Raw genomic sequence first — 16,909 nt, forward strand, 5'->3', positions numbered from 1 at the left:
GCTGGCTGGGGAATTCTGGGAGTTGAAGTCCGGACATCTTCAAGTTACCAAAGTTGAGAAACACTGATCTAGCCCTATTTATGGCATCTCCCTCTTCCTGCTATTGAAAATGTAAAATCAGGAGAACTATTTTTTGTGTGCATCGAGTATATTCATGTTTTAATGCTCAAATTTAATATTTAGCAGCAAAAAATAGTTTCAGTTACCATTTAATGATGCTGGATCAGATAGCCTGCAGGATGAAATTTCCGTGCTGAATCCCCCAAAATTAAGAACTCATCTGTTGGTCCTCTATTTTTTTTCTCATTTATGTTCATATATTAACCATTCACAACCTGTTCAAAAGATTTCAGAAAGCTGACTTCTGAGTAGAGCAACTTGCATTGACAGCCATCCATTTCCCCCCCTTAAATAAGTGAGTTTAAGTAAATTTCTCACTCAGAACTAAAAAGATATTGGATTTTAAAAGTAATAATTGTTGTGTTGATTTATATAGTTATATAACTTAGAGAGACATTAGCCAAGATCCAGAAGACTCCCTTTTGTCAAGGAGGACTTAAAAACTAGATCTCTAATTCTTTTTTGGCATCACAGCAACTACCTCTAAAGTGGCCAAGGCCACTTTGAACACAAACTGTTGAGTTCTATTATGCCAAAACAGCAGCAGGTTATGTAAAGGGGTGTACAGAATAACGTTATAATGGATAGCCACAAATTACTGATTTTGACATTCATGTCCAGTAATTACAGGTAAATTTAATGACTGTCATAATAGTTTACATTGCTGATAGTCATTAAATTCGTGACCCGTCAAAAGCGCGTTCCACAAAAGCGCGGTCGACGAAATCGCGTATGTGACGTCATCACAACGCGACGAAAAAGATCGAAAAATTGAAATAAAAATTAAATTATAGCAAGCCGATTCACATAAAGGTAAGGGTTAGGTTAAGGGTTAGGGTTAGGGTTAGGGTTAGGTTAAGGGTTAGGGTTAGGGTTAGAGCGTTAGCGTTACGTTTAGCATTAGGTTAAGGGTTAGCGTTAGGTTTTTCGTTAGGTTAAGGGTTAGGTTTAGGGTTAGGTTTAGGGTTAGGTTAAGGGTTAGGTTTAGGGTTAGGTTTGGGGGGGTTAGGGGAAGGTTTTAGCTTTATTTTTACATTTTTCGATCTTTTTCGATCTTTTTCGTCGCGCTGTGATGACGTCACATACGCGCTTTCGTCGACCGCGATTTTGTCATCCGCGGTTTTGTGGTAGAACCATTAAATTTACCCCAGTTTTTGGGCTTTCTCATATGTCAGTTATGTCAACATGTCAACATTAATTTTAAAACACACACACATATACATCCATACTACCTACCTACCTACCTACCTACCTACCTACCTACCTACCTACCTATCTAATCTCGCAATGTGTTTAAAAAGGATTGAATTAGCTTATTGCTTCTACTTAGCACAAAAAACAATAGATGTTGTATACTAATATGCATATGTGCCTGTGGAAATTGTGCTGTAGTTGCAACATAACTGAGAACGCTGGGAGGTATGATTGGAAGATTAAACAAAAATGTATGAATCCCAAAAGATGATAGGAGCAGATATCACATGGAATCTTGAGTATTATATTCAGTTTCTCCAGATGAAATCTGACTGATCCGTTTGCTTGAACCCCACAATTTTCGGGAGAGTTGGCCAGCACGCATCTGTTTAAAGTAAGCCAGAGACACAAAAAGGAAGGGGAAAGTGGGATAAGGGGGATAAATTAAATAAAAAACTTCAGATGATTCTACAGAAGTGCAGACAGCAAAAGATAGAGCACATATACACAACACAGTGGCAATTTATTTCTAAAATATTTCAGTGTTTGGACAATCCTAGGGAAAACAAATAAAGGGCATAAAGTCGAATTCTCTCAAATACAGTGTTAAAGGGTCAAGTGACTTTAAAGAGGCATCTCTGAATGCCCTAAAAAGCTTTGTAGGCTGAAGAAAACAGAATTTAGATATCAAGATTATGGTGCCTTCTGTCGTTATTTGGTTCTGAAATATAAACAGAAAAGAACCTCTAAAAAACAATCGATTCTGTTTAAGGTTGCAAATTGAACAACCTAATTAGGTAGTCTTCTAAATATGCTCTGGAGCAAACGGCAAATGAACATATAATCTTTACACCATAAAGAATGTTTAGAGGTAAAACATTTGACAATGTTTGAAAAACAACAGCAAAAACAGGGAATGGAAGAAGAAAATTATTATGGTGGGGAAACCTATAGACATTTACATTAATCTTAAATCAGTGCAAACAATTAGTGTTAAATGATGCAATTTATAATGCAATAAATAGGTAAATAAATAAGAAAGACTCAAAGCCTAGGTCAACAATCAAATGACCTGGCTGGATTGTGCAATTAAAGGCATACTAGTTTTGTGGTGTAAACAACACACATCTTTTTTTGGCAAATAAATAATTTATCTAATCGAGATAATAGTGCAACATTTGACTGCGTCTGACTTTGAATGAAGTCTGACTTCAGCTTGACAACTTGAACTAAGAGAGTGAATGGCTTTGATATCAGTTATAACCTGGATATTCCAGAGATTTGAAAAGGGCTTAGACAATCCCCCCCAATGTGACTACTTGAGAGACAGCCTGCAAAGATTTTACATCGTCCTCAATAATTAATAAGCACAAGTTCACTTCCTGGCTTCTTCTGAAGAGGTTAGTGCAGAAGTTGGCTTGAGTTAAGAAAACACTAATGGGCATCTCTCCGAAATTAGGAGAATCATTTTTACAGACACCGTAATGCAGTATCCCATCAGTTCAGAAAGCCCAGGATGTCACTGCAGACCTCTGGTTCACTTGCTCTAGGAAATATTTTGGTGACATCCCTTTTGTGCAGTAGACTAAAGGACATGCCCAATAAACACTGCAATTATTGTAGCTGGCATCCAAGTAGTTTGCATCCACTCCGAGGATGAGAAGCACTGCCCTTTGCATAAATCTAATTAGCAACAAAAAGATGGATCCTTAATGGCATTTTTTTTAAAAATGGAGCATGAATGCAAAACCACAATGGTTCCAAAGTCGCCCACTGTTGTCTATTCAGTTCTCTTCTGGAAGCTAACGTCATTCATTGTTAACAGTAGTGACAGGTTAATGTTGAGAATTAAGCACTAAATGGCAGGTGGCATTAAGCACGTTGAGTCCCGTTAGAAAGCACTATTAGCGCATTCAGGTTGTCAATAAAATCTGTATGTTAGTTCAGCATATCTCCTTTTCCCTATGGTTCCCCTTCTACATTCTCTCTCTCTCTCTCTCTCTTTTTTTTTCCAAGCAGAGAAGGACGTGTTAAAGAATCTCTAAGAGCGTCTTGGGAATTATTTCTTCCCCTTTGAAAGGTCAAATTTGCCTTGAAGTTTGCCCTGCCACAGAAGCGATCGCTTGCTCAGCCGGAAAGCAGAAATAAATGAGCTGCCCATTGTTCGGTAGATAAAGTTCTTGATGGTAGGTTTTACCTCTGCTGGCTTTCCGACGCCAATGATAATCAACTTGCCATCATCGAGGCCCACCAGAATGTGGCTGAACTCTTTGGTAACAGAGACACAGTGAATTGGCAGCCGCATGGCTAATGGGGAGGAGCTAAGGCTCAGGCTGAAATAAAGAAATAACAAGCATCTATTATTTACAGCAGACCAAAAAGCACTCGATGGGCAATTTACATTAACAGATAGAAATTGCTGACATCTACCAGCAAGTCTTATGAAGCATCGTGTACCGAGTCTCTGATTTGACATCTGTACTTAGGACACGGTCAGTAGAAAGAGCCGAGGTGGCGCAGTGGTTAAATGCAGCACTGCAGGCTACTTCAGCTGACTGCAGTTCTGCAGTTCGGCTGTTCAAATCTCACCGGCTCAGGATTAACTCAGCCTTCCATCCTTCCGAGGTGGGTAAAATGAGGACCCGGATTGTTGTTGGCTGACTCTGTAAACCGCTTAGAGAGGGCTGGAAGCCCTATGAAGCGGTATATAAGTCTAACTGCTATTGCTATTGCTAATGGGGAAGAGGACCATACTGATACTCCTCAAAGATTTCCTCAAAGGCATTGACTGGTTGTGACAAGACTAACAATACCGCCATTTTTAACTCTTTTGTTATGCGTCAGTTCAAGTGCTTCAAACTTACTAGTCAATTTCAGCATAGATGAAATGTCTATAATTTATTAGAATGAATTGATACAAAAAAGGATTTCATTTTAAGATGCAAATCCAAACATAAGAGCAATTCCAAATCTATAAACAACTCAAATTAAATTATAGCTCTAAGCATATCCACCACTCAAGCAAAAGTATAGCTTGCTTCTGTCCCCAATTGACTGATACAAGGGAGTTCACTGAAAATCGAATTACTATTATTGAGTTGGATTCAGATTCATGCTAAGTAAAGCCACTTGTGCGACATCATCCTGCTCTTGACTGCACTTGTATCCCTCCCCACACTCAATTTCTCAGAATTCTCTCCAAAAAGGGTGTTTTGGTGTAGCATGTGTTTGTATGAACTACAGAAGGAAATTTGGAATGGAAAGTTATCAACAATTAACCAGAGGTACCCAGCAGAACTAGAGAAGTAGCAACAGCAACTAACATATTATAACATGAAATAACTGATTCCTCAGCTTGCAACCATTCATTTACTGACCAAAGTTACAATGGCACTGAAAAGAAGTGACTTATGACAATTTTTCACACTTGTGACCACCGAGAAGCATCCTTGAGGTCAGGTGATCAAAATTCGGGTGCTTGGCAACTGGCATGTATTTATGACAGCTGCTGTGTCCTAGGATCATGTGTTCACCTTTTGTGGCCTCCTGACATATGAAGTCAATGGGGAAACCTGATTCACTTATGTTACTAACTTAGCCACAGCAGTGGTTACTTAACAACCAGTGGTGGGATTCAAATAATTTAACAACCGGTTCTCTGCCCTAATGACCAGCTGGGTAGGTGGGGCTCGGTGGTCACGTGACTGGGTGGGCTTGGCCAACTCAAGGTCACTCAGGTCGATGGGCGCTTCGCCTTAGCTGTTAAAATGGTAATAAGGGTTAACCGGAGAGGCAGTTTCTGTAAGCAAGGCAATAAAAATTAGGCTAGAAACAACACCAGAATGTTTCCTTCCTGCCTTCCTTACAGGATTAGCCCTGTAAAGTGGGGAAAAAACAAAAGGGGATTTCTTCCAACAACCGGTTCTCTGAACTGCTTAGAAAGTTACCAACCAGTTCTCCCGAATAGGTGCGAACTGGCTGAATCCCACCACTGTTAACAACTGTGGCAAGAAAGGTCGTAAGATGGGGCAAATCTCACTTAACAATTTTCTTGCTCAGGAACAGAAATTTTGGATTCAATTGGGGTTGCAAGTTGAGGACTTACCTGTATTCATTCGGGCTCTGTCTAAACTTTTACAGTAGAAAGGACAAAACATTAGCGACTAGCAATAAAACACAAGGTTTTATTGTCAGGAAGTCAGGCTGAGATCCAGAAAGATTGTTTCCTGATATTCTGAAGCATGATTAGTAGTTAAAGGAATCATAAGAGAGCTCAAATTCGTAAGCAGCACATAACTAATCAGCAAGAAAGTAATGTGGTTCTTAATATTCAGCATATGAGATTCCTTCCATATGAATAATAGTATTTGGTGGAGGAGGATCGTTGACTGTCAATTGAGAACGTCTGATTGATCTTAGACCCCTCAAGGACTGAAGTTGTCAACATTACAAGTCATTGGCTTCTTCTTCTTTTCAAGATTCCCCTTACCTGTAGACATCTCTTATGGAGAGAAATCCCTGTAGACTCCCTATTACAATGTACTCTCCAGTCACACAAAGATCCGTCACGTCTTCTTTCAAGCTCTCAGAGCCCAAATACTTCCCGTTCACAGAGTAGAGATGCAACGCGTTCTTATCCTGGGCAGAAAACCAAAGAAACAATAAAAGGGAGGGGAAAGCCTTGAGCAACAACGCTTCCCCCCGTAGAAATTTCAAATTCTGTAACAGTATCGTTGGCAGCACCATTATAAAAAGAAGATACCGTGGCAAGTAATCTCTACATGATGGTCAGGTTTGCGAATTCACATATACAGGTGTGGGAGCCTGATTAGGAACCTGTCTAGGATAATAAATGCATGATTTTATATCATATTATGTAGATATGGTGTAAGGTAGGGGTTGTTAATCTTTCAGATCCCATGGAAATTAAAATTTTGTATATGAGAATACAAAATCCTACAAAACGTGACTTTGTGAAATTCTACCCATTTTTTTAAATACGGGAGTATGACTGTGTTGTAGTCTGCAGAGGACATGCAAATAAAAGGTTGCAAACAGTTGCAGAGAAGTGAATATTGCAGAATATCAGTTGCAGAACTAATTATATTCAAGGAAGAGTAGATATTTAAGGCTAAAATCTGCCACCAAGACTCTACGACTTGGCAACTGGGCTCCACCTCTAAATTCTCAAGTGGTATCTGGACATTTGGGAAAATAGAAAGCCACAATTTCTCCAACACTGCTAAGGAGGCATATCTAGAAGTAAAATGACAACCGCACAAACTCAAATTGTCTTTTTCCAATTAAGTTATCAATACATGATGGCATTTGGTCTTGAACTTTATTCTAGAACCAATTTTGCAAAAGATCATTGCTAAAAAAGGAATTAAACAACAACAACAATAGAAGGTACTTGGTTGATACCTAGGATACTGGCAGCAACCCACATCAATCATTAGCACCAGTCAATGGTATTTGTGATGCATTTTTGAATGTTCAGTTGACTGAGTTTCATGTTTAATGAATAAAGTAAATAATAATAATAATGATGATGATAATAATAATAATCAGCCTGAAAAAGTCACCGAAAATCAGATGGTCAAGATCTTGTGGGATTTCCGTATACAAACGGACAAAATACTGGCGCATAATACACCAGACATCACACTGGTTGAGAAAAATAAGGTCACAATCATAGACATCGCAATACCAGGTGATAGCAGGGTCGCCAAGAAGGAAGATGAAAAAATCGCAAGATACCAGGACTTAAAAATCGAAATTCAACGACTATGGCACAAACCAGCAGTGATAATTCCAGTGGTAATTGGCACACTGGGTACTATTCCAAAAGCACTGGAATTACATTTAAAACAGTTAAAAATTGACAAAATCACCATCAGTCAAATGCAAAAAGCCGCACTGCTTGGATCTGCACGCATATTTCGAAAATACGTTACGACGTCCTAGGCCCCTGGGTGGGGCCCGACTAGCAACCAATGCCAAATCCGGCAAAACAACTGGCCGCTGTGATACAATTGTATAATAATAATAACAACAACAACAACAACTATTATTATTATTACACCAGTGGAATTCGGCTACTAGGAACATCGTATATTTTAAAAAGCTACTTGGTTGATACCTAGGACGCTGGCAGTAACCCGTATCAACCATTATCACCAGTCAATGGTATTTGTGACACATCTTTAAATGTTCAGTTGACTGAGTTTCATGTTTAATGAATAAAAGAAATAATAAAAATAAAAATATTACTCTCCAGGCTGGTAGTCCGGAGGATTCTTTTTATTATTCCATATCAACTATAGCCATATTGAAACACTATAGGCAACATTTAGTCAGCCAAAAAAAGGTAATTATGTTACATAATATTGAGTTTAAGCCAACAAGGATACTAAATTCTTGGACTGAGAGTGTGAAATGCCTAGGATTTGCTTGGGAAAAAGAGCTATAGTATCAAGGATACAGCTTTGGCAGCTTCAGTGAATCTTAGACCAAAGTTACTTTTGTCATTTCTCTGTGTTGCAAAGCCTTGTGTCCAAAATAAATTGAACAACCTTACACTATGGAGGCAGGATACACAGTCAAGAATGAATTCCAATACTTTGCCCATACTACTGTATATACTCAAGTATAAGCCTAGTTTTTCAGCCCACTTTTTGAGCTGAAAAAAGCCGCCTCGGCTTATACTCGAGTCAGTGAAAAATTTGCCCGAAATGGAGGAGAAAAAGGGGCGGGGCCATGCCGCTGGGTGACGCTCGTGAATGGCCCAGCGCCCCTGAGTTTCCCCTCCCTCTGTGTCACTTTGCCGCGCAGCGTGCACCACACCATCCCCCCTCCTCACGTTCTAATGTAATGCAGGGCTATCTTACGATTCCCCTTCCTCCCCCTCCTGCCGCTCTGCAACGATGTCCCACCTCCTCCTTGTTATGGCAAGCAGCCACATAGCGATGTCCCACCTCCTCTGGTACAGTGATCCAATGATAGGAATCACTGTGCCGTGTGTCATAGGAGGCGGGACATCATCATCACAGCGGGACATCAGCATCATGAGGTGAGTGAAGTATTTCATTGAATACACCGGTATTGTGTGATAATAATTTGTTATGCAGAGCAAATTTTTACAATGGCTACTGTATATTTAATGGGCACAGGCAGGCTGTATATGTTATTCAATGGGCAATGGCATTATTGGTATCTATTTTTATTTTTGAAATTTATCGGTAGCTGCTGCATTTCCCACCCTAGGCTTATACTCGAGTCAATAACTTTTCCAGTTTTTTGTGGTAAAATTAGGTGCCTCGGCTTATATTCGGGTCGGCCTATACTCGAGTATATACGGTAATTCACGTACAGGCAAAAGTTGCTGCATTTTGATTAAGTCAAGTCTATGTAACTGAATTCACACATTTTAAAAGGGCTTTCCTATATGCTCTCTTTGCCTATTTTTCTGGACAATAAAACATGAATATATGGTTTATGCAAACATAAATATACACCCATGGGCCCCAGATTACAGGTATATTATTTGTATGCATCTAGACATACAAGTATATCAGTAGTGAAATTCAATTTTTTTTACTACCAATGCTGTGGGCGTGGCTTGGTGGGCGTGGCGTGGCTTGGTGGGCGTGGTGTGGCTTGGTGGGCGTGGTGTGGCTTGGTGGGCGTGGCAAGGGAAGGATACTGCAAAATCTCCATTCCCACCCCACTCTGGGGCCAGCCAGAGGTGGCATTTGCCGGTTCACCGAACTACTCAAAATTTCCGCTACTGGTTCTCTGAACTACTCAAAATTTCTGCTACCGGTTCTCCAAACTACTCAAAATTTCCGCTACCAGTTCTCCAGAACCTGTCAGAACCTGCTGGATTTCACCCCGGAATTATATGTACCATTTCGTGGTGTGATGGAGGGAGGGACTAGCCTTGAGAATGCTGAATGACAATAAGAAACTCCCATTACTATTCCAATCAGGCAGTTAATTTATCCCCACCTCTAGAAACAAAACCAATGCAGCCCCTGTGCATTCTGCTGTCTTAATACCTTGAGTGTTGTCTTTCCTTCAATGCTGGTATGGATGACTAAGTGTCCTTCCCAAGACAGAGCCAGATTAGGAACAGTGATCGGGAGGGAACTCTCACAGGGTGGCCTCAGAGTCCTCATATGTTGCCCCTTCTGAATTGTGTGGACAATCACAGTTCCATCCTATTAAAACCAAACAGAGAGATCTCAAAACTGGAAGAATGTGAGAACCAACTCATGGGGTAGCAACACTAGCCTCTGTGCTTTTAATATAATGGTCAGCATGCCCGGAACGACACACAGGAAATGATCCAACCAGGCAGAGGTTTTTCAACGGATTATCCCAGAACCGAGGTGGCGCAGTGGTTAGGGTGCAGTACTGCAGGCCACTTCAGCTGACTCGTGCCCTTGTGACCTCTAGACTGGAATACTGCAACGTGCTCTACATGGGGCTGCCCTTGAGGTTTAAGGTTTAAGGTTTAAGGTTTTATTGGGATTTATATGCCGCCCTTTTCCCTGAGGGGACTCAGGGCGGCTTACAACCACAGGGGAGGGGAGGTGCAAGGTCAAAACAAAAACAATTGGTGAACAAAAGAAAAATAATAAAACACAACTTTCATTCAGCAATCAAACACTCGGGCGGGCGATTGGAAACCTATTCCCAGGCCTGCTGGGAGAGCCAGATCTTGAGGGCTGCGCGGAAGGTCTGGATCGTGGTGAGGGTGCGGATCTCCATGGGGAGCTCGTTCCATAGGGCCGGGGCAGCAGCAGAGAAGGCTCTCCTCCGTGTGGTCGCCAGTCGGCATTGACTGGCTGATGGAATTCGGAGGAGGAGTATTCGGCGACTTCAGCTAGTCCAGAATGCAGCCGCGCGAGCGATTGTGGGTGCACCTCGCTTCACCCACATAACACCTATCCTCCGCGAGCTGCACTGGCTACCTGTCGATCTCCGGATACGCTTCAAGGTGCTACTTGTCACTCATAAAGCCCTTCATGGTAGTGGATCTGGGTACTTGAGAGACCGCCTACTGCCAATTACCTCCACACGACCTATTAGATCTCACCGATTGGGCCTCCTCCGGGTTCCATCTGCGGGTCAATGCCGACTGGCGACCACGCGGAGGAGGGCCTTCTCGGTGGCAGCTCCGACCCTATGGAACGATCTCCCCGTGGAGATTCGTACCCTCACCACTCTCCAGACCTTCCGCACAGCCATCAGAACCTGGCTATCCCGCCAGGCCTGGGGCTAAGATTGTACCCTCCCGAATGGTATGAATGTTGTGTTTTCTTTTAATTATGTGTTGTCGTATATGTAAAAGTCTGTTTCCCCTTTCCCTTTCAGATGTGAGCCGCCCTGAGTCCCCCCAGGGAAAAGGGCGGCATACAAATAAACTCCTGAATCCTGAATCCTGACTGTTAGCTGCAGTTCAGAGGTTCTAATCTCACCGGCTCAAGGTTGATTCAGCCTTCCATCCTTCCGAGGTGGGTGAAATGAGGACCCAGACTGTGGGGGGCAATATGCTGACTCTGTAAAACCGCTTAGAGAGGGCTGAAAGCCCTATGAAGCGGTATATAAGTCTAACTGCTATTGCTATCCTATCTAAGCAATGTTTTATGAGGCAAATAAGACTTTTAACAGCAAGCATTTATAATAGCACTTTATATTAATGACTTTTAAATAATGCAGTTCTTCTCAGCCTCAAATGTTCGTTGTGCATCCACGCTGTAGTTTTAAAAACATTCTATATATTTTGTTGAATGCATTCCGTTCTTTCTGCAGAAGACAGGAAGGAAGGATGTTTTGGAAATACATTTAAAAATAGAAGAGCTTTTCTTAAAACCAAACTCCAAAATAGTCTTGTGTTGAACATTTGCCATCCAACTATCATGCATGTATTTGCCTGGAAGCAGATGTCCAAAAAGGGGAAAGAAGTGTCCCTAGATTTGCAGTCATCATTTACCACAAGGGAAAAACTTAGAAATGTAAATGGCCTGGGAAGAATGAATTGCATATTCAAAGTTCACTTGAGACGGATGAAGTACTTTAAGCTGGGAAAGCAGTTTTCCTAACTTTGAATGAAGACTTAGGAAACAACAAGCAAGCATACCCTGGCACCTGACACTGCCATGTCCAGTTCTGTACTGATGCCAACTGAAGACACTTCACTGGTATGTCCATAGAGAATCTGCAAAGGTTTAGGAACCAGTCCTATTGGCACTCCTCCCTGGAATTAAATATTGGAAAGAAGAACAGTTATATGAAAAGACAAGGTGTTTTCAAAGCAGTACAATTTGCCCAAAAGGTGACATTATTTTGTTGCAAAATTTCTACTCTAAGGAAGCATAATGCTTCTTAATATATTAAAAATTCTTATTCTAGGCTAAGGAAGAGACTAAACAATTTCTGCAGCCAAGGAAGAAAAGGCTTAGCTACCTCTTCCTGCTCACTACCATCATGATTGTCATTAGCCTATTGTTGTGGCCCGGCACGAGCCGTTGGAGCTGTCACCAGACTCCGACGGCGAGGGGTCTTATGAGTCGGCCTTGGAGAAGATGGAGGATCCTGGACAGGGTGCGGACTCCGAGCAGGGCGAGGAGAGACTGGTTGACCACCAAGTGGCGCCAGAGCCTTGGATCAGAGGGAGTGATCCGGAAAACACTTGTGAGTTGTTTCGGGATGCACGCCGTCGAAGGGCTACTCGGCGGCAAGAACAACTGCGTAATTATAAGAGATGATTACGCTCAGCTGATGCTTATTAAGATCCTCTCCTGATTATAAAAGAGACTGCTTGTGCCACGCCCTTTTGCAGAAGTCAACGTTCACGATTAGGAGAAACCAACTTGGAGAAGTGGTTTGCTGTGAGAGCTTGTTTTGCATTGGCCTAAGTTTGTAGGACTTGCTGCCAGAGTGCTTATCTCTTTGTTTATTTTGGGCCTGCAGCCAACGAGAGTCTGGACTGATTAAAAGTATTCTTATTTATGTTTGTTTTTCGCTTTCATTCCTGGACAGAGCAGGGGGGGTCAGAACAGCCTACTATTTAGACACACTTAACTTTGCTTCAAAAACTTTATTATGATAGCTGCAAGTTTAGAAAGTCACCAAAGGTAAAATAAAATGCAGCTAATAAAGGTAAGGTAAGTGTATAAAGGTAGATTTATTTCATCCAAGGTAAAATAAAATGCAGCTCATAGTTGCCAATAAAATGGCAGCTAGTAGGTGCCGAGCTGCCATTTTATTGACCACAGTGAAAACAAAACTGGATCTTCTGAAAATACTACAAAAATAAGTAAACAAAGCAAGAAAAAGGAGGAAAGCATATCAATCCAATTTATTCTTAGGAGTCACAAGCAAAACGTTAGCTCAAAAAATCAGAAAATCTCAGGATGTATGAAAGAATAAAAAAGGAATTCTTTCTTCACTTGTCCTCAAAACTAACCGATACATTTGGGATCTGCCAAAAAAAATGTACAAATCTTATAAATTTTTGTTTAGATCTTGTTATGAATATATAAATAATTTGAGTCAGAAGAGAGGAGATGTGATATAAATAAGGAAATGCTAATGTATACTTTTGGGGATTATTCAGTAGAAATGTTAACATCTCTTAGATTGTTTTAGATTTTTAATGTTAATACGTTAATACGTAATTAACTAATTTGGGACAAAGGGAAAAGACCTATAAATCTTATTAATAAATCTTTGTTTAAAGATGGTTATAAAGGTATAATCTTGTGTGGGCCTGTGGAGAGGAGAGGTGAGATAAACAGTAAATAATCAATATTAGTCAACTACAATAATAACAAAGAAATGTTGATGGATAATATTTAATGATACATACAAGTGTGTTATGGGGGGGGAGGGAATGCTTAGATATCTCACTTGAGTTTGAGTTTGAGTTTGAGTTTATTGGGATTTATAGGCCGCCCTTTTCCCTGAGGGGACTCAGGGCGGCTTACAACCACAAGGGAGGGGGGTGCAGTGTCAAAAAAACAAAACAAAATGTGAACAAAGAAAAATAGTAAAAACACAACTTTCGTTCAGCAATCAAACACTCGGGCGGGTGAATTGGAAACCTATCCCCAGGCCTGCTGGGAGAGCCAGATCTTGAGGGCTGCGCGGAAGGTCTGGATGGTGGTGAGGGTACGGATCTCAACGGGGAGATCGTTCCACAGGGTCGGAGCTGCAACAGAAAAGGCTCTCCTCCTTAACTGAATTTGTTTCAGAATATGTCATAAAGGTGTAATGTTATTGGAGGTTTATTGAAACTGCAAATGAATGCCAATAGGTGGTTGTGTCTTTAAATACAAATGATTCCAGATAAAAACATGTTTAAATAATGGTAATTAAATGAGAATTGTGGTACAGGGATAGTAAAATACATATATTTTCTTTTTTGATTTAAAATGTACAATTCAATTTGAATGAAGTATATGTAAGGATTGTGGAAGAAATGCACGAAATGTATTTGTAACCAATCGACACGCTTTCTACATGATGTAACGAAAGATGATTCTTTTTTTGTGTGCTTTTGTTTAATTAAAACAATAAAAAAACTTTAAAAAAAACTAAACGATACAGCAATAGTTCCATTTTACATTTACATTTGCACTAAAGAAAGGACTAAACAGTGAACAAAGGCCTGCGGCCTTTAAATGCACATTATTATTTTCCAAGGAGTTACAAGAACAATCAGTGCAACAACAACCTTTTTTTTATAAATTTATTTTTATTGATTTATTTAAAAAGGCTTGCATGGCTACCCATCACAATTCTGAACAGCACAAAGTCATAATGAAACCAGACAAAACCAACTGGCCCGAAACAAATCCTCTCCAACCCATTAGCATTGCCAACACCATCGCTGGACTCCAGTCTTACCTCACCTCACCCCAATGTTTTTGGCATGTTCATGTAAGTTTCCATGCACCAATACCCAGAGGTGGGTTCCTACCAGTTCGCACCTATTCGGTAGAACCGGTTCGTCAAATCTACCGAACCGGTTAGAAGAGGTTCCACCAGTGGACCCGGAAAGCAGGCCACACCTACAGAAGAGGTTCCAAACTTTTTTGAAACCCACCACTGGTCCTTGGATATGATTATTCTACACTATCATGCTCATATTTATAAAACTCGGTGCCTCTGTGAAAGGTAAGGATGACTACTGCGTTTGTGGTGCAATCAGAACATTGTGTGTGTTGAAGTTGTTTTAACGCAAACCAAAGATGCCTTTTAAAAAACAAGTTTACATCATATTCTTACGCAGGCCAGTGCTGTGTGTGAGGTCATTTAAGGTGGTTCTGACAAGTGTCATCGGCATCTTCATATCCGGTCACATGGGCGGCAAGCCACTCCCATCCGGTCACATGGGCGGAAAGCCACTCCCACAAAGGAGGCCACACCCACAGAGTAGAATTTTTGAAAACCCACCCCTGCCAACACCTCATCTATCAGATATGCCAGAATGTATCCCTCATGGCTCTGTAAGCCCTAAACAAATTCCCAATTCAAGCAACCCGTCTATATTTTATAAAATTTGAATGAATGAATGTATTGTGCCTCACATTCTGATCTTTCTGCCCCATCTCTGGGGCAGTTAATGCAATCAGAAAACATGGCATCCCACAGCACAAACGGCTTGCAGAGTTCCACAAAAGCCAACTCACCTGCTGAATTATTTGCCACACCATACAAGTGGTATCCCTTGAGCCGGAAATTAAATGGATCCCACAGAAATCCATGGCTAAGCATGTCACAATGTCTATAAACATAAACAGACAAGAGGAAGACTCAATTCGTAGAAATTGAAATAACCAGATTAAAAAAAAAGTGACAGTTTAAACATAGATGTGCTGGCTTTGCCCAAAATGAAGCAACTATTCTACATTGCAAAATGAATGTAAATTCATGACCGTTAGATTTTAAAGAATATGAATGAGCAAACATTGTATGTATCGTATTGAACACTTAATTACATTAATAAGGATTCCTAAAGAGATTATTTCTGCCCCCGGAAAAAAAAGAGGCATTAAACATAAACGATTATATAAAACTACTTTTTCCTCCATCAGGTATTATCAATCAAGAGGCAACTCTCATAGGATACGGATGTGGGGTGAGTAAAGGCCAGTGGTGGGATTCAAATAATTTAACAACCGGTTCTCTGCCCTAATGACCATCTGGATAGGTGGGGCTTGGTGGTCATGTGACTGGGTGGGTGTGGCCAACTCAAGGTCACTCAGGTCGATGGGCGCTTCGCCTTAGCTGTTCCAAGGGAATAAGGGTTAACTGGAGAGGCAATTTCTGTAAGCAGGTCAATAAAGATTAGGCTAGAAACAACACCAGAATGTTTCCTTCCTGCCTTCCTTAAAGGATTAGCCCTGTAAAGTGGGAAAAAACAAAAGGAGATTTCTTCCAACAGCCGGTTCTCCGAACTGCTTAGAAAGTTACCAACCAGTTCTCCCGAATAGGTGCGAACTGGCTGAATCCCACCACTGGTAAAGGCTCACCAGAGCCTTTCGTGCATATTTACTTACCTTCTTTCAAGCTAAATCCTGTTCATTTTTATGGGGTTTGTCAGGAAGGAGACATTTTAAATGGATCAAATCTAGCATGATTTATGCTACTCCAAGAAGTACTAGTCTGTCGTAGCAAAAAACAAAGGAGGAGCCTTGTTTGCCCCAAGCTAGGGAAGATTAAAAAAGAGAAACTCTGGTGTCGGAAGAAGAATATCTCATTAGATTAATTGGTGATCCACTGTCTTTTTAGCCTATCTGTAGAGTTCACAAAAGTTCTAATGGATCCTTGTGGACAGATAGTGGAATGGAAGAGGCTTCTGAGCCAATGCAATCTAATACTTAAGACTACAGTACTTTAGACTAGGCACAGAGTGATATTACTTTAAAGCTTCACTTTGTTCTTGAAAATCAAAAGCAGGCTTTGGTTCAATCACTATTCTCAACCTCACGGGGATAAAATGAGAAAACAAGCTACAATTAACATCTTAAAAATCAGGAAAATCAGAATCAGGAACCTCTTTCCTTCTTACTAAAAATAATGCTAATCAGCACAGCAGTAATATAAATATTGTTATCTACAATACGTTTATCATTTCCTGGGATGCGATAAGCAGTAATATCCACCCCAATGGTCTCTGTTGTGGCCCAGCAAGTGCTGTTGGAGCTGCCACCAGACTCCGACAGCGAGGGGCCCTATGAGTCGGCTCTGGAGGATGTGGAGGACCCTGGACAGGGTTCCGACTCTGAGCATGGCGCAGAGAGGTTGGTTGGCCACCAGGAGGCACCTGAGCCTTGGACCAGTGGGGAGGAGACAAGGGAGTGTGATCCGGACGTCATGCATTGGAGCAGTGGGGAGGAGACAAGAGAGTTGTTCCTGGATGCACGACACCGGAGAGCTAATAGGCGTAAGGAACAGTTGCGCAGTTACAGGAGATAATTGCACTCAGCTGGTGGTAATTAGGCTCCTCTCAAGACTATAAAAGGAATTATTGTGCACACGCCCTTTTGCAGGAGTCAATGTAATTCACTTGAGCTGGAGA

General features: G+C 41.1%; 1 protein-coding gene across 1 annotated transcript in view; it reads right to left on the minus strand.

Moving 5' to 3' along the window:
* Positions 1–1,022: 1,022 nt before the first annotated feature.
* Positions 1,023–16,909, minus strand: part of NBEAL1 (neurobeachin like 1) — a gene marked incomplete at its 5' end in the record, with an annotated part of 105,536 nt that continues 89,649 nt past the window's right edge. The window contains 6 exon segments of the mRNA XM_087707021.1: positions 1,023–1,699; positions 3,512–3,647; positions 5,804–5,952; positions 9,375–9,536; positions 11,462–11,578; positions 15,018–15,112. Of these exon segments, the coding sequence (XP_087563147.1) occupies positions 1,598–1,699; positions 3,512–3,647; positions 5,804–5,952; positions 9,375–9,536; positions 11,462–11,578; positions 15,018–15,112 (761 nt within the window).

Source organism: Thamnophis sirtalis, unplaced genomic scaffold (assembly GCF_051295495.1).
Source record: "Thamnophis sirtalis isolate CommonGarterSnake01/CBP01778 unplaced genomic scaffold, rThaSir2_p1.2 scaffold_1, whole genome shotgun sequence".
Classification (NCBI taxonomy): Eukaryota; Metazoa; Chordata; class Lepidosauria; order Squamata; family Natricidae; genus Thamnophis; species Thamnophis sirtalis.